The 17,761-nt window shown below is 43.8% G+C and overlaps 1 protein-coding gene across 1 annotated transcript in view; it reads right to left on the reverse strand.

Annotated features, from left to right (window-relative positions):
* Positions 1 to 17,761, reverse strand: part of LOC121310093 (splicing factor 1-like) — a 23,921-nt gene continuing 6,160 nt past the window's right edge. Inside the window, exons 3-13 of the mRNA XM_041243339.1 lie at positions 14,475 to 14,606; positions 11,597 to 11,672; positions 7,278 to 7,430; positions 6,394 to 6,483; positions 5,815 to 5,998; positions 5,042 to 5,157; positions 4,616 to 4,723; positions 3,652 to 3,832; positions 3,128 to 3,338; positions 2,575 to 2,742; positions 1 to 2,240 (exon numbers count right to left, since the gene is read on the reverse strand). Of these exons, the coding sequence (XP_041099273.1) occupies positions 1,804 to 2,240; positions 2,575 to 2,742; positions 3,128 to 3,338; positions 3,652 to 3,832; positions 4,616 to 4,723; positions 5,042 to 5,157; positions 5,815 to 5,998; positions 6,394 to 6,483; positions 7,278 to 7,430; positions 11,597 to 11,672; positions 14,475 to 14,606 (1,856 nt within the window). The 3' untranslated portion in view covers positions 1 to 1,803. The remainder of the gene's footprint in view (positions 2,241 to 2,574; positions 2,743 to 3,127; positions 3,339 to 3,651; positions 3,833 to 4,615; positions 4,724 to 5,041; positions 5,158 to 5,814; positions 5,999 to 6,393; positions 6,484 to 7,277; positions 7,431 to 11,596; positions 11,673 to 14,474; positions 14,607 to 17,761) is intronic.

The raw sequence follows: 17,761 nt of genomic DNA on the forward strand, positions 1-17,761 counted from the left end.
TTTGTAAATGTATCCTCCCCTTTATTTTCAAAGTTACAGAAACAAAAAGCAATCTTTAGAGAGAAAAAGTCATCTCGCAAGAGCAGGCAAGCAATTAAAATAAAAAGGAAGCACTGAAAGGGACATGTTGAGACCTGGTGCGCACGTAACTGATTGCAGGCATGAAACACCGAAGAAAGGAGAACTTAATGATGAAGCAAACAGACCAATGAGCAGACAAGCCACTGCACGACCTCCCTCCGCAGACACAAGGAGCAGGACTTGCTGATAGGGAGGTAAGGCAGAACAAGTCCTGACCACAACCTACAAAAAGATCATTAAAAAAACATAAGCCAGCATTTATGAATTAAGCAATGTTTTAGAAGCGTTTTTTTCAAATCAGAAATATTCTAGTATACACCGATGTCAGGCAACTCCTCAAAGTATCAATATTTTTCTAGTTTCTATGGGAATAGACTCTAGAAGAAAAGTGTCTATGGAGGATGGGGGTTGTAGGACAAGCGATCTTAAACGTTTAGAGGTATTTACACTTCATACAAAAAGGCAGTCATTACATCGCGTACTGTTAAATTAAAATACAAAAAAAGACATTTATGCCACAAGCTTTTTCTTTTAATCCAATCTGTTAAACTTCAAAACAGTTCAATCTTAATAGTTTTAATTTTCTATTTAAAAAAAAAAAAAAAAAAATGGTGAAGTGGGCTCTGCTTCCACTCAGCAAACTGAAAAGGGATTTGAAACCAAGACACTAGTTCCCAGCTCCAGCCACTTTGCATGTTTATTTCATTCTGGTTCAGCACTAAATATATCAAGTTGTCCAAAAGTCAGGGATGGGGTACCCCCAGCCAAGTTTGATAAATCTGTAATGTTATGTACTATTGCGAATTAAAATGATCTCCATTCTGCATTCATTAGCTGGGAGGTGGGGAGGTCACTATAGCACTAATGGCTGGGAGAGAAGACTGTTGCTGCTTCACAGAAGAAGCTCTTCATTATTTTGTACACCAAGCAGCTGAAAGCGGGCAGAGTTTAATTTAGAGTCCCGTAAGAAAGCTGAACAAACCTCTCTTCCACACACACACACTCCCATTTCAGGACTGCCCTTACTTTGATCTGGTGCTACAGGCTTTGTGCAACAGCTGTTAAACTTTCTGCAAGTGACAGTGAAGTAGTTTTCATTGTGAATGGTTCAAGCCATAACATATGAATGGGTTATTTGTGCTGCTTGTCAAGAATGGCTTAAATCCTCACAACTTGCAGCTGGAAAAAGTTGCCTGGTGTGAGAATGGCTTTACAATGAAGCACTTCCCTCCACTATTGAAGGTGTTCCTTGTCTGTACCGATAACTGGGGGAGCATGGAGAACGGATTAGACCAGCCCTGAATGTATTAAACATGGCTTGATGTTAAAGCTGAATCAGGACTTAAGAATGGAAATCAGAGCTAGAGGAGAAAAAAAAAGAAGCCAACTCGTTTCTGCATTAAAAAAGGTCAACACAAACACATCTGATCCATTCATTCAACAAGAGAAAAAAAAACAACAACCCACAAATTAAATCCTGGTGTTCTAACACAAACAGAAAGCCATAGATGAATGCATTCAAGAAAGAGATCGTACAGAAAAATCCTTAACTCTACAGGTGTAGCAAAGCTCACAGCTGTGTGTATGTAGAGAAAAGAAGTGGCCACATCATATTGGGAACGTTTTTAAAAGCGAATGACCGGTTAATATGCATATCCAAGGAAACAGTTTATATATATATTAAAAAAAAAATAATAAAATACTTGGAACATGAATCCCGGATTAAATGTGTTGACTGGTGTGAGGTGAGATTAAGGCTGCTGCTGCTGCCGGGTCAGAATGGAGGAGCCTCCTACTGCTACAGCTAGGGGGGGGTCGCTTTAGCTCTGAGGAGGGGGAGGAGGGGGCGCAGGCATCCCAAAGGGGGGCATGCCTGGGACACCCATGCCCATCATGGTAACAAAGTTGGAGGGATCCATGGGAGGGGGAGGCGGAGGGGGTGCGTACATCATGCCGGCAGAGCCGGGAGGAGGTGGGGGGGGGGGGAGGGGGCGCGCCGGGAGGCAGGGGGGGCTGCACCCCGGGAGGAGGGGGCACCATTGAGGGGTTGCCCATGGGGGGAGGGGGCTGTGCGGAGGAGCCCGCAGAGGAGCCCTGCTGCTGTTGCTGCTGCCAGGGAGGGAGGGTTCCAGAGCCAGGAGAGGAGGTGGTGATGGTGTCTGTGACAGAAGAGAAAAAACACCCAGAGAGATTAACACACTTCAGTGCTGAATTTACAAAACACAATACAATGACAACAATTTCCACTGAATTCATCTGTAGAAACGTTAAAACCTTTGTATTAATTGATGAAGCACAATCATGACCCCCCCCCCCCAAAGAGATAAAACTAATATCCAATCAAAGGTTTTGCTTTGAGTCTCAGATTTCAAACCATTTTAAAAATAAATTTCAGGAGCAATACATCTGAATTATATGGATTAACTGCCAGCGCTAGCTTTACAATTAATTAATGCTCAAAAGGACAGGCTACCAGGAACCCATTTCACTTACTCTGTTGCCATGGCAGTGGTGTACTGGTTGCCATGCTGCTGGTGGGTGGAGGAGGTGGGGCTTGCTGCTGTTGCCATGGCAGCAGTGGTGCTGATGGAGGAGGCGGAGGCTGGCTATTGGGTGGAGGAGGGGGCGGTGGTAACATTCCCATTGGTGGAGGCAGCAGACCTGGGTTTTTTTAAATAAAGGACACAGCAAATCATTAGCGTTCACAAGAATACCCCTGAAATTATGGGATACAGAGCACACAAGAGCACGTACTGCTTCCCTCAAAACACATTTACTTTCTGTGAAAGGCATTTAAATACAGCAATAGTTAACTATAATGGAAAAACTACAAAGCGCTGGTGTGCAATTCACCAAGTTACCATTACTCAGCAGTTTCCACTGGGCTTTATGAAGCAAAGAGAGCTGATGCTTTGGGGTGATGCAGAGCTTTAAGCCAGAGCTGTACAAGCTCCCTTCAGCAATCCCTTGGTTTCAGTATTTGATGTGCAAGAGCTCTGTGCCAGCGACACGGAGCTGCAGAGCGGGCGTGCTGCCCGGGACTCACCCATGTGGTGGTGCCCATGAGGTCCATGCCCCTGGTTCATTGGCGGCGGTGGGGGCTGCATCCAGGGGGGAGGGGGCCCGTTGTTGGGGTGCATGTTGGACATGGGGGGAGGGAAGCCGTGGTGACCCCCATGCCCGCTATGACCCCCTCCGTGCATCCCCTGGTAAGGACGGTTCTCAGAGTGGCCGGAGTTCATCCAGGGGGGGCGGTTCTGCGCAGAAAGGGAAACCATTAGAATGACTGTACCAAGTAAAGAGATACCTGGGTCTGTATTCGGAACGAGAATCTACAAAACGAGGCCAGGTTTCCTAGCAGCAGACTGATCTCACAACTGTGTAATGCATGGCTAATCTCAAGACACCTTCAATTCAATAATTACAGGACATCACGGTTAAAAGTACCACTTCGTCAATATTGCAGATCGTATGGATTCCTGTACATGTCTAAAGGACGTGTCAATACATCTCTATATAGTCATATTTAAACACCAACTGTATCGAGTCTCCCGTCCTCGCTGTCCTTACCTGCTGGCCCTGGTTGTTGCCTGGTCCAGAGTTCCTGCCTTGATGGTGGTTGTTGGAGCCCCCCCCAGTGGAGGAGGGGACGGGTGCCTCCCCCAGCTCAGCCATCAGAGACAGGTACTCCTTGTCCATGCGCGCCTTGTCCTGGGCAGACTGGGGGTCTCCCTGCCTGGGGGCGAAAGAGCTGCTCTGGGGTTAGACTGGGAGCAGAGGTTAAAACACATACACACACACTGTACTGGAAAATGCAAACGTACAATATATTTTATTACACAACTCAGTTAAAGGATGTATAGGAGGTACATTCTCAGAGAAGATTGCAAACTACTTTGCAAGACAAAAGCATCATTTCTTGAAGGCAATTTGGCTGGGAAAACTCCCACAATTGAATTACACAGTAAACAAAAGGACTGGTTACAATCAAAACAGATGTTTTGCAGACTCTGCAAGAGATAGCCAGTGAGCCATCAATATTAAAATGGTGGCAATTAAACTGCTTATCTGGCAAGACAGAGTACCAGCGCCCTCTAGTGGAAGATAGAGGTTGTGTCAGATTTAATATTGATACAAGATTTGAGATTAAAACTCTAAAGAAACAAAATATTCTTGTGAACTCTTCAACTGAAAAACATTGCAAACGTCCAATATGAGATGTGCTATTGGATTCATTAACAAAAACTAAAGTTTACTTTTATTAAAGAACTGCTTTAAAACTTCAAGTTTAAACCGCAAAGGTATATACTTAGTATGCAAAGCCAGGGAATTTCATTCAGAAAATAACATTCCTAATGCTGCCTTTTCTAAAAATAAAAGGCTTGTTCCTGAAAGCTGCACCGAGAAAAGCAACCAAGTGTATTTAGTCCATTATTGAGTCTATTATCAAAATCAGGTTTATCACTTTGTTTTAATTCCGCTCAAGTGTGCTCACGTGCCCCTCGCCCTGCTGTCGCCCTGCTCCGGTCGTTACCTGGTGAACTTGCAGTCGGAGGAGATGTGGCCGGCGCCTCCACACTTGGTGCAGACGGTGGCATTGGTGATGCTGCGGGGCTCCGAACTTTGCCAGGGCCTCAGGATCCTGCAGCAGAGACAACACTGGGTCAATACACATAGTAACAGGTCGGGGGTTTAAACCCTGAAGGTACACAAGGAATTGAACGCTTGTTCAAAACGGTTTCATAAAACACATTTGCGTGAGACTCCAGGATCACGTGGAGGAAACTGACCATTTGGACGACCGGATCCAACCGCTCAGTAAATTTTAAACCCTGTTCCGTCCGCCTCATTGCAAAAACACGATAGTTAGCATCATTGTTTTGTGGGATACATGTATCCCGTGTACCTATAAGGGTTAACAAGCTGACACCCCCTCAGTATTGCCCCCCCCTCCCGTTACCTGTTGTCGTCCTCGCGCAGCGTGCCGTTGAGCCGGGCCAGCTCTCGCAGCTGCATCTTCCGCAAGTCATTCTGATCCTCCGGCGTCTCGATCCCCTGCTTCAGGATGTTACGAATCTGGAGACGAGGAGACCAGAGAGAGCTGTAAGCAGGGAGGGGGGGGGGCAGGGCTAGGGACAGCTATATTCGGTTCAATTTCCTGAGGGTTTAAACTAAGAATCAAGTTCGTATTTGCAATGCTTCACAATGCTTTATAAAATCATGTGTAAAATGTAAATCCTTTAATACTGTTGTGAAACAAATTACTTCTCTATAAAACAGACTGCCAACATCTACACACAACATACATATTTGACAACAATTTCTGTAAAAATTGAATACAGACTGAAAACCAAGTAAAACTGAAGACACTTGAGCCCAGTACACACTAGCTTTTAAAACTAGAAACTAACCAAACATGTGCTCCTCATAAAACTTGGAGAAAGTTAGTGAATTAGCCAAAAACATCTAACACATGCAAACCACTTACCAAATTCAGGCAGCAAACGCTTAAAGTTACAATTAAAATGGCTTAACCCACTAAGGTACACAAGGAACGGAGTGTTTGTTCAAGCAGTTTCTTAAAATGTACTTGCGAACGACAAGCTTCACGAGGAGGAAACTGAATTTGGATCACCAGATCCAACCGGTTGGTAAATTTTAAACCCTGTTTCACTCAACTCATTGCAAAAATACAAAAAAGTCAGCATTATGTGTGGGCCCCGTGTTCCTCACCTGCTCCACTGCCTTCTTGACGTTCTCCATGGTGTTGGCAGTGACGAGGGCGTGCAGAGGCTCATCCTCTCCAGGAAGCATCTGCCCGTCCTTGCGGCCCACCTTCCCCTCCTTCACCGAGCCCTTCCCTCGGATCATGATCTTGGCTGTGCACTCCTTCTCAATGTTCTTCAGCGTGTTACCTCTGCAGGTGGGGGGGGGGGGGGACACAATCACCATTAAAATGTACACAAACCCCCCCACCACGGCTTCCATTTACAGTAGCCTTAGCTGATCCAAACACCAGGAGTATGAGCTATGCTTTCATACAGCTGCTGTAGAAATCACACAAGTCATAATTCTAAGCATGTAAAGCACTTACAACTGCCTCTTGTCCATAATTACAAAAGTTTAGAATGCAAGGTAGGAAGCACTTTGTTTCTTTACAAAATATATGCATGGAATAGCCTAGCATGTGTAGCATCAGCATTTAAAAACACAAAGTACATTGATAAATTCAGAAAGAAAAAAAATAGCAGGGGCAAATGGAGTGTTCGCCTTGATGAGCCTCTCGCTCTCCAACATGTGTTCTGAGGTTACCTGGGTCCAATGAGCAGCCCCACGAAGTTGATCTCGGGGTACTCATCCTGAGGAATCATCACCTTGTCACTGACCCGCGTGGCTGGCGGTCTGCAGAGGAGAGGAGAGAGATTATCAGTGTGTATAATCAGGACCTTAAAACCGAAAATAAACAGAAGCCATGATCAGTGTCGGCCCCCACAAGCTATTACACAGCGTCTGGGCCAACGTGGGAGATTATTGTGTTTAGTTAACTGGTATTTTTGTTCATGCATGGAGCAACGGTCACTTGTTAATCCTTGAGCAGCCTGTAGATATGAGGATGCCTGTTTCCAGGTTGCTGGAGATCCTTGCACAATATTAAAACTACACTTCAAACACATGAAGGTGTGCTTGTGTATCAGACGATGCCCTGTCAGTAAAGATTCTTGACCCCCGTCAGTGGAGATGAGGTTCGAAGCTCTGCAACCACACATGCAGAGCCCGGCTCCTTCAGTGGTTAAGAGGCTTGCTTGCAGTGCGCACGATCGCCGGCTCCTGCCCACCCTCCACCTTGCTACTCTTGCGTATCCTCAACCAAGTAACTAGCACACTACAGCGTCCCACGACCAAGCCCATTGTAATGTTGCAGCAGATTTGTGCTTAGTGAAGGGCTTGATACCAGGAGGTTCCCGGTTCAAATCTCCAGCACAGTCACACGGAGGTTAACCTTGAGCAAGTCACTTAACCTCCTTGTAAGGGACTCTGTGGCAGCAGTTGATTATGATGCATATAACACCACCTAGTCTCCAAGTTGCTTTGGATAAAAGCGTCTGCTAAATGACTAAATTAAGAATAATAAAAGCAAGGAGCAATCAGGAGTTTGCTAATGTATCAATCAGTAAATGCCTGTGATCTTTGCTCACTTGTAATCGGCAGGTGGTTTGAACTCTGGGTTGAGGGCGACCATCTCCTGGATCATCAGGTGCCTCTCCTCCTCCAGCTTCTTGCGTGTGCGATACTCCCTCGTGTTCAAGCGCTTGCCCTCGCTGTTATAGATGGGCTCCGGAGACGGGGATCTGTGGAGGATTGGAGGGAAAGCGGGGGAAGGAAGGGAGAGAGACAAAAAACAAGGATCAGTTATCTTCCTGCTAACCTCTCTCTCAAAAACACACAACTTCCCTACAACTGGCTAATCTAACAGCAGTTAAAACACAAGACAGTAGCACATTTTACTTCACTCCAGGGGGAAAAGAGAACCTAAGTTTGTTTTGTTTTTTCTTTTTAAACCAATTAACCTCTAATATTTGAGGGAAAATTGCAAACCAGTTAAGCAGACAGACTGCTGAGAAGGGTAAACAGTGCTGGATTTCTGCACAGGTGAGATGGTGGTTATCTCCATAATTTCACAACATGCTAGCCGCAATATATTCTGAGATTTGCTACCAAAAAAAAAAAACACATTTAAAAAGCCAGGAACAGGAGAAAGTTAAAACTCCACTTGTGCTCTTTACTGGAGATCCCAGCGGTTACGGGTGTGAAAAGGGCCGGACTTGCAGAATACAATAATCTAATAAAAACACAAGTCTGTGGTAGCAGAGCTAGAAAGAGGGGTTATCTTGTGGCAGTACACACTCCTGCGAAAAAATTGCGCTGGTAAAACAGCAAGGAATCAAATTAAATTCAGGTGGTTAAGACCAATTTTATTACTGAGATAAATTCTAGGAATGCAAAAGAAAAAGGACTGGGAATCAGGAGAGCCCGACTTCCAATCCCAGCTCAAACACGGACTGCGAGCCCTTGGGAGGAAGAGAGAGGCAGGCCTGCAGAGGCAACATCCCTTCACCTCCACAGTAAAAGTTCTTTGGCTGCACAAAGTGACTGGTATCTCTCCCACAGCAAGCAGGGGATACCAGCCAGTCGAGGGTGACTGATGTTGATTGGACTGTCATTCCTGACTGTACTGCAGAAACAGCAGCCTGGATAGTAGCCAGTGTCCACCACTACCAACTCACTGGAGTGGTGAGCAAGAGTTACTTAAAAAAAAAAAAAAAAAACACAGTGCCAAGTTCAAACCCACACAGTCCATCACTAACCCTGACATGGAACACGGTGTAAGGATTCACCAAGAGAGTTTAAAAAATATCTATTGAAGGTTTTTTTTTTTTAAAAAAAAAAAAAAAAAAAAAAAAAGGGGGGGGGGGGGGGGATAACTAGTATAAGGCAGGGTATGTACATAGGTCTTTTAATATTTTAAAATAAAACAAAATTATCCGTAAGAACCAGCCTTTGAGAACACCAGGCTCTTACTCCATTCACTGCTGAACCTGGTGTCAGTCACACCTGTTGCGCTGTATTAAAAGGCTCTGCTTTGAAAAAGGTTAGAGTGGGGGAATTCGGTTAGAGAGAGAAACAAAAAGTTAAGGTTTGTTTTTTCCTCACTCCCCTAAACAGAAGCCACTAAAGGGCTGCTGGTTTCAACCATTAAGAAAAATAAAAATTAGGATCAGTCAGAGACCCAACAGCGACCACCTGAAAAATCCTGCTTCAACTCAGATTGAAGCTTTTTATATACAAGTGCTGAAGGGGAGGAGAGGGGGGAGTTCTAGAATATGGATGATCAGATCATGTTCTTGAAAATCTTGGCTAAGCTCCTCAAACATTCATTAACTATAATCCTTTACTCCCTATTGAAACCAAGTATTGATAGTCCCCCATCTTACAATAAAAAATTAACACATTTCCTTAGTCAAGGACTATACACACACTCTACATGTGTTAAACCACCAGCACTGTGTTCCATTAAATATCCTAACTCCCACTACTGCATACAGTACAATGCTATTCAACTGTCAAGAGTTGGTTACTGTAGCAAAGTCATATAAAAAAAACAGCCTCCTTTAAAAATAATTAATACCCACTCTCCCTTATCCGCCTGGAAATCCTTGTAGGAGGAACTGTGTGCCAATTCTATGTTGCACATGCTCACAATGACAAGAGCGTTTCACATCAGAGGATGTGCAACAGCAAGCAAGGGTTATACTACATATTTAAACTCAATGGCTGGGCTAAGAAATCTCTTTTGCGATGTGTGTCTCCACTTTCTCTGTGTACAGTGCTAGTTTATGCAATGGCAAGAAATCCTTTCGACAGGCTCAAGTCCTGAAGAATTTAACTTTGTAAATTAAAGAATAGTGGCTTCTTTTAATATCACCCCCCTTGTCCCTGTATTAAGGATATATCACTCAAACAGCAGCAAAACACATTCATTTAGCTAGAAACTCAAGCTTTCCTCGCAAGCTGGATAGACTAATGTTATTAAAAAAAATAACCATTTCAATGTGTTCATTGAAAAGGACCCAGATAACTCAGAAGCACAGAGAGGTGGAGAGAAAGAAAATTTAGCTAAAACCGGCTGCCATTTAGGAGTTTTGGTGAGAGGGTAGACAAAGAGAAGGAGATGAGATACTTTATTGGACTAACTAAATAATTATTCACAAGATTAAGACCTCAAAGGCCTCTTCTTCAGGTGAAAGTAGGAAAGAGAGATTGATGAGGGGAAAGATAACAAAGACAACTGTAACTGGATGAGATAGCAGCCCAACAGTCTGTTCATAAAACAGGTTTGGTTTTTTTTCTCCCAACACTGAAAAGGTTAGGACTGGGATCATCTCAATGAGACCTCTAGCTAACAGTAAGACTCAATACTGAATAGTTCCAATCACATCAGTGGACATTTAAGAACAGGCCATAAAATTGAACCGGAAACAAATCGTAGGGTAATAACGACAATGTGTTTTTTCATTATTAGTGGTGATCAATTACTTTAATAGAAGCATCATGCATTATTACATCCAACCTGGACAAGATGAAAAGATTAATTTTGTGTTAGAGTATGTAAATCATCTAACATTTAATTTGAAAAACACCTCGTTTGTCTTCTTAAAACTATTCTGCAACATCTTTTCATACCTGCTACAAAAGAAGTCAAAGTATAACTTATTTTATTCTGAACAGCACAATTAGAATAGCCACTTTTAATAACTAAAAGCTGTATAAAAATGATACCTCTCAGTAACACAGTGCCTAAAACGCACAGTGCATCAATTACTCAGAACCCTAGTGCTAACCCTAGAGAAATGAGACCCAACGACGATGCAGTCCAGAAAGACCAAGCATCCTAGACACTGACGTCAATCCCATTTCATTCTCTCCAGCTTCTTAATGCATGCCTCCCCAAACTGCTCCTTAAAACAGAACCAGGTATACACAGAGAAACTAACCTGATCTACAGGCATTCGGAATGATTTAAGAAAAAAAAAAACACTTCTCAAACTACTGCATTAATACGAAATGTTTAACTTCATTTAAAACTAACTTTTTTTTTTTTGGTTAAGTGCTCAAAATCATCCTGAATGCATATATCAAATTTAGCAGGTTGTCCATGTGTCAAAAGATTCCTAATTCATCATTAACGTGTCTATGTATTTTAAAATCAGGATTTTGTATTGCACAATTTGCACTGTAGTCTTGTCTATTGCGCAGCAAGGAATACATTATATTCTTGCATGATTCAATTTGCTTGGCTGCATGAGAATCGGTTAAATATCTAAGGAGGTGTTGAAAACACATCATATTTTAGATATATACCACAAGTGTATTTACAGGTAGAATAAGAGACGGGCTGCACTCCAGTCCAAGGGGGATACTCCAGCCCGGGTTTTATAGGTATAATCCACCTGGTTTTAGGACCTGGGTGGAAGTCTGATGTGATTTGACAGTACAGAAGACCTGGGCTGGAAAGGCCATCTAACACTGGAAACGCTCACTGTTGATCTAAATGCAATAGAATTCCTTGCAGTGCAAAGTTAATGCCAACAGTGCAAACTGCTAGCAGTCTCATTGATGTTACATGCAGATCCAAAGTACACACCAAAGACTGGGAAAACGGTCACTTTGGCGCTCATCTGGAAACACTTCAATAATAGATTGGACTGATTGTATGTAAAAGGTGTTAAACTGAAGACTTCAAAACACAATTTCAAATCTGATACAAAATCCATTATTAGATTGATGTTTAAATAAAAAGACCATTCCAGATTTGACCGATTGTGTAACTCGGTCACTCCTGTACCTAGCTGTGAGCATAAACTGAACCTAACGTCACAGGTAGAGAACAGTTCTTTTATTTAACAAGACAAAAGATAAAAACGTTACTGTGCTTGGGTTAAAAGCTTTGCCCAACCTGTCCTCAGGGTTAGGAGGGATTCCCAGGTCTCCTGTACGCAGTTTACGAGTCAGGTCTTCGATCTGCAGTTGGACTGGAAGAAATCAGGTTAGGAAAGAAAAACAAGGACGGAAAAAAGATATGGTTACCAACGAAAAAAAAACTCTAGAAATTTGGTTAAAGTCTTTTGTAAATAGTTATGATTAAAAAAAAAAAAAAACATGGAGAACAAGAGGTTTCATTAATTATTATTTCTGGCAACTTTAATAGTCAATTTAACCCTTCTCCCTTCATTGGAAAACAAAAGGCCGATTACAGCTTCTCAGCAAAGAGCGGAGATGTTTGCTGGCTGCAGTGTTCACCTGCAGGGGTCTACAGTAAACTACTGGCAGTGCTTCTAGTCAAGGGAGAACTGTTAAATAAATTAAACATTTCAATCAGATAGCAGGTTTCCACAGAAGGCCACACAATGGCAGATTATACACACACCTGTCCATTTAGCTTGAGAAAGATTTTACATCCTGATCGGAAGAGGATTCTAATGCAATGTTGAGCCTTCTGTGGAAACCTGAATGCATCACATTTTCAACATCTAACACACAAAGCTGCTGAATGGTTAAAAGTGATACTGGTCAACATAACCTGCAAGCACTTTCCCTGCTTGACGGCTGCAAACGACTAGCTTTCAGCAGCATCCCAGGGGGGAGACTCATTTTCAAGCCACATGCAGGGCTGTATACTACAGCTCTGGACAAAAGTTTTGCATCACCTACAATTGCAGGATTGAGACAAAACTATAGGTACGATTTAGGTATTTTATTTATCGTGTAATCAAAGAAACAACATGATTCACAAAAAGTCTACCTTAAGCCATAATAGTTGTACAGTATTCCATGTCACATTTTTCAATTGGTCACTTTTGTTAAGTACACAGAAAACTACAAAGCAGTACGTAGTTCAATATGCTGGCTGAACATTATTCAGCAGGGTTCACTCGACTTCACGAAGCTAAATGTGTGTGCAAAACTTCTGGCAACAGCTGTAGATACTGCTTGACAATGGCAAAACCTGCAGGAAGGCCATGCTTGGATCGTTTTACAATAAAAGGCTCCTGCCAAACAGAAAAGCCACCTATTTATTCCAATACAAATATAGTTTTAGGATGATATGACTTGAACTGGTACAATTCCTGTGCCCCTTTTATTAAATTTGGTTTTCAATTTGGTTTTAGTGTTTTTTTTACACATCGCTAAATTTAGGGCTGTTACATTATTTTTAAATCACACCACCAATTAATTGCCCTGCTAAGGAAGAGGGAAAAAAAGGTCAGCAAATCTTTAAACTCCTTTCAAACAAGCATAACAGAAGTGCTGAAAAGGGTGTTAGTGGAGATTACTGGAGACACTGGCCACAGGGAAATGTTTAGTTATTCCTACATTGTCACATATTTCAACAGGAGTAAAATACACACACACCCCTATTTAAATGAAATAATGAATGACCAGATCTCTTAAAAACATAAGGGAGTAACAAATCAGACAAAAAGGTTGCAGAACATAAACGTTTACATACCAAGGGAAGACCAACCATTAACAAAGACGGAAATATTTTATATTCAACAAATCGCCCCTGCACTCTGAAACACGGGTGCTACAGCACAAGCGAAGGGCTTTATGTTATCATTGCCATATATAGTTTGCTGTACCAGCACTATGGTGTCAATGCAGGCATGAGAAACTGCTAAGGGGGAGAGATGCTGCGTGCAATGGAAAAGGTCCACTTTCATTTGAGCACAAGCAAATGAAACGTGATGCTTCTGTTTACACAGAACGTTCAAACCCTAGACATGTAAAAGGAGATAACACTGAATCAAAGTTAAGGGAACAAGCTGTTCATTCAAACTGATCAGCAGTAGGGGGACGAAATTCCAAAACACATTACTCATGCAGCACAGCCTTCCTTATTGCTAATGGATGCCCAGTGGTATGCAAACCTTAATGCCACAAGAGAAAATAAAAATAAAAGGAAATCGTAAGGCAGTGTTGCTTTGGACAATGTTCCACTTTTAACAGTTGAGCTTTATTAGTAAGACTTTTAAATTATTAATCCTAAAAAAAAAAAAAAAGTGATAAAGGATTATCCATTCTGCCTTTTAGAGCCGCGTATGCTTGATCACTTTTGAAAATACTAGCATTGGTTAAAAGGAAATGCAGAAAGATGAGTGGGCTGTAGGTATTGACCAGAAGGGGCTTGAGACAAGAACACACTAAGGGCTTGAGGGCTTTCAAAACATGCAGGTCATAAGAACAGCTGCATCGTGACAAATGTGAGGCTACAATGCGTTATACTATGATGTGCAATACAAATGATTAATGGACCGTTTTGTCAGTCAAACTTGAAATGATAGAGGGAGCATGTATTCACATCAACTATAAAAATCATCTCAAGAACCACTTGGTTCAGAGCAAGTGCTCGTCTGTTTGGTACAGCCCTCTTACTGTGGAATTAAATACCTACTTCTCCTTATTACGAAATTGCCCTGAAAAGCCAAGTCACGTACAGTAGGTTGGACTAAAAAGTCGATTGTGTGAAAAGGTTTATATAAAAAAAAGGGAGGATTTAGTTCTTGCTTATAAAGCTCAAAATGTATTTGCTGCACATCAACACAGCTTCAAAAAAAACACAAATACCTAAAGACAGACAAAATAAAAGAGTTCAAACACTGAACGATGGATGATGCACCTTTAAGGATGAAATCATTTCAAGTCAGTTTGGCAGCTGTTGCAAACTGCACGTGTGCGCGCAAAGATGTGTGCCTGTTTACATACCTGACAAAAAGCCCTCAGATCATACCAATGAAAGAGCGTTTAAGAGAGTAAGGAAGGTAGACAGTTACCTATATAAGCTCTCTCCTGTTCCCGGCTCAGTCCTGGAGGAATGACCGTCGGCATTCCGGGAATCACAGTCTTCTGATCCGGGGTCTCGTCGTTCCAGCGGCTGCGCTTCCGAGATCTCTTTTGGCCAAAATCTAGGAGGATTAACAGAGAGAGCTTCGAAATGAGCGTTTCAGTGAAAGGTTTGGTTTTTCTCCTGCTGTGTCCTTGAAATGAGCGCATCTCAAATCTAAAACTTGATAAAGACGCCTTGAAACAGACAGAGAGAATCCTCAAAAAGCCACTTTCAGGTTCTCCTGCAATTACTCCGTCACAAACCTCTGAATACCGCACGGACAGACAGAGTCCCGAAGACAGAGTCACAGCACCAAAAATAAAATCGGATGTTACCCAAATACGTCTATAGGAGGCTAAGAATGTATGATAAGCTTGGTGAAGATCAATCAGGCAGCTATGGGGTTCACCACACTGATCGGTGTATTGGGGTTCCCACTTTCTGAACGAGGGCCACCCCCCCCCCCCCCAAACAAGTTTTTAGGTTGCAAATACACCACAATAAAACTGCAGAGACCAAAACAGCCTTTCGGGGGGGGGGGGGGGGGGGGGTCCATGGTTCTATGATTATCCAGGTCGTCTTGGGGCACAGTGTTCTATGGAGGTCCCAGGGGGGGTCAGACTCCCCCAGGTACACAAGATACCCTCCCGATGGTCCCACTCCCCCCCCCAGGTACACAAGATGGGTTCCCTCCTCACCCCGGCTGTCAAAATTGTGTTTCACGGGTACCTCCCCCCTCCCCCTCCCCCCCCATGGTGTTCTATACTGGGGGGGGGGGGGTGGGGGGGGGGGGAGGGGGGGGGGGGTTGGGGTGGGGGGGGGGGGGGGGCCATGGGGGGGGGTGTGGGGGGGGGGGGGGGGGGGGGGGGGGGGGGGGGGGGGTGGGGGGGGGGGGGGGGGGGTAGGGGGGGGGTGGGGGGGGGGGGGGGGGGTGGGATGGGGGGGGGTGGGGGTGAGGGGGGGGGGGGGGGGGGGGTGTTCTGGGGTTGGGGGTTTTGTGGAGGGGAGAGGGGGGGTCCACAAGAATGGAGGGTGAGGGGGGGGGGGGGGGGGGGGGGTGGGGGGGGGGGGGGGGTCCAGGGGGGGGGGGGCCTACACAGGGTACATGGGATAGATCCCCCCCCCCAGCCGACCACTACATGAGATGGTATAGATGAGGGGTGAGGATACCAAGAATAATAGGGGGGTGGGGGGGGGGGGGGGGGGGGTGGGGGGTGGGTGGGGGGGGGGGGGGGGTCCATGTGCCCCAGCCGACCTAACACATCATATAGATAGATACAGAGATACACACAGAAATATAGATAAACAGAGATCTACACAGAGAGATAGATAGAAATATAGTTAGACAGAGACATACACACAAACACCATATATAATTTCCGTCGGTATATTATGCAGATGCTCGTCATTATTAGGACGAGGCTGATTAATACGTTTCATTTTTCATACTGGTTTGTTCAAAGTAAAACAACAAACAGCTGCATCTAACAAGAAAGAAAATTCTGATTAAGATATGACCAGGGAAATTTAAAAAACATATACGGTAATATCTATAGCTAATTATAATATTATAGACTATAACCCACATATATGTGTGTACACACACATATATGTACACACATGTATATATATATACACCCACACACATATGTGATTACATACACACACACATATATATATACACATATATATATATATATATATATATATATATATATATATATATATATATATATAATTGATTTGCGTTTAATTGAAGCCCCGCCGTGCAGCTGGACACTGTGAACCTCTTCTCTTCGCTCCCAGGCCCACATCACATCCCCGGCGTTTCAAGCTTACCTGCGCCGCCAGGCTGCGTCAGGGCCCCGGCTCCTTGCTGCGGCGGCGGCGGCGGCGGGAAGGCGCCCGGCGCGGGCAGGCTGAACTGCGGGAAGGGCGCGGGCGGCGGCTGCTGGAAGGGCGGCGGCGGCGGGTAAGGGAGCGGCGGGATCGGCGGGGCCGTCATGCCGGCGCCGGGCCCGGCTTCGAAACCCCGCTTGGCTCCGATACTCGGGTGCAGCTTCCCCAGCGGCGTCGCGTTTGCTCCCGTCGCCATTTCACCGCGCAACTCGAAATAAACAAACGGTTTTAATAATAATAATAATAATAATAATAATAATAATAATAATAAACGCTCTCTTAAAAGATAGAGAGGAGATTTTATTCGAATCGCTTTAACGGATTTCGAATCTGGAATTTCGAATCCCGTTCTAGAACACACACACACAAAAAAAAAAAACGCTCTATACGTCTCCTCGCGCACCACACAATGGAGGATGACGGACCGCCCCCCAACACGCCTCTCATTGGCTGGCGAATGTGCCCGTCTGATCCTATATTCCATTTAATTGATTTTTTTTTTTTTTCTTTGGAGAATTTATCCCACCCACTCTCCGGTTATCTTTGATTGGGTAGTTGCTTGTCCATCACGGGGCTTGCTCTTGCTTATTGGTTTAAAGAATCCCATTCACGTTTACTATTCTGTGTAAATGTAGTGCATCATTACCTATGCGAATAAAAACAACGATAAACGCATGACAGCCAAAAAACTGCTTACCAAACAAAGATTATTATTATTATTATTATTATTGCATAATAATACATTTTATTACACAATATATTTAAATGACAGGGAGGTTGTTTATTTCTCAGTAAGATGGTGCTATTTCAGGATTATCATCATGTATGTGTTCTTGTCTTTATATTGACCTAATAATCAAGTTTGGGATCCAACACTGACAATGTTCTAAGTTTACAGACTTGTTTTGTTTTTACTCTCCTGAGTGCAAACGGACCATCAAAGCGAGCGAGCAGATCGGAGAGACCCACGATCCTTTCTGCTTGTACAATTTTCTACCTTCTCGTCTTCATCTCGTTATGCAAAAGAATATAGCTCTTCTACAGATTGGAGAATGACAGTAAACACACACACACATTGTACTGAGGCATGAGGTGGGAAAGCGTTGTTTTATTTTTCTTCTCTGGTTGTGATCCCCTGTCTGTCAGGTGTGCAGAGGTGAGCAATGCCTGTTCCTTGTTTGAATATTCTTCAGTAACTCAATGGTTCCCAGCAGGCAGTGCCTACCATGGCTTTACTATTGAAACTGCAGCCTGTTCTCAGCAGGGATGCCGACTGGTCAAGCCCCAATGACAGGATCACTTGTTACCTCAGCCCACGCTGGACAGCTGGACTCA

This window comes from Polyodon spathula, unplaced genomic scaffold (genome assembly GCF_017654505.1).
Source record: "Polyodon spathula isolate WHYD16114869_AA unplaced genomic scaffold, ASM1765450v1 scaffolds_1723, whole genome shotgun sequence".
NCBI lineage: Eukaryota > Metazoa > Chordata > Actinopteri > Acipenseriformes > Polyodontidae > Polyodon > Polyodon spathula.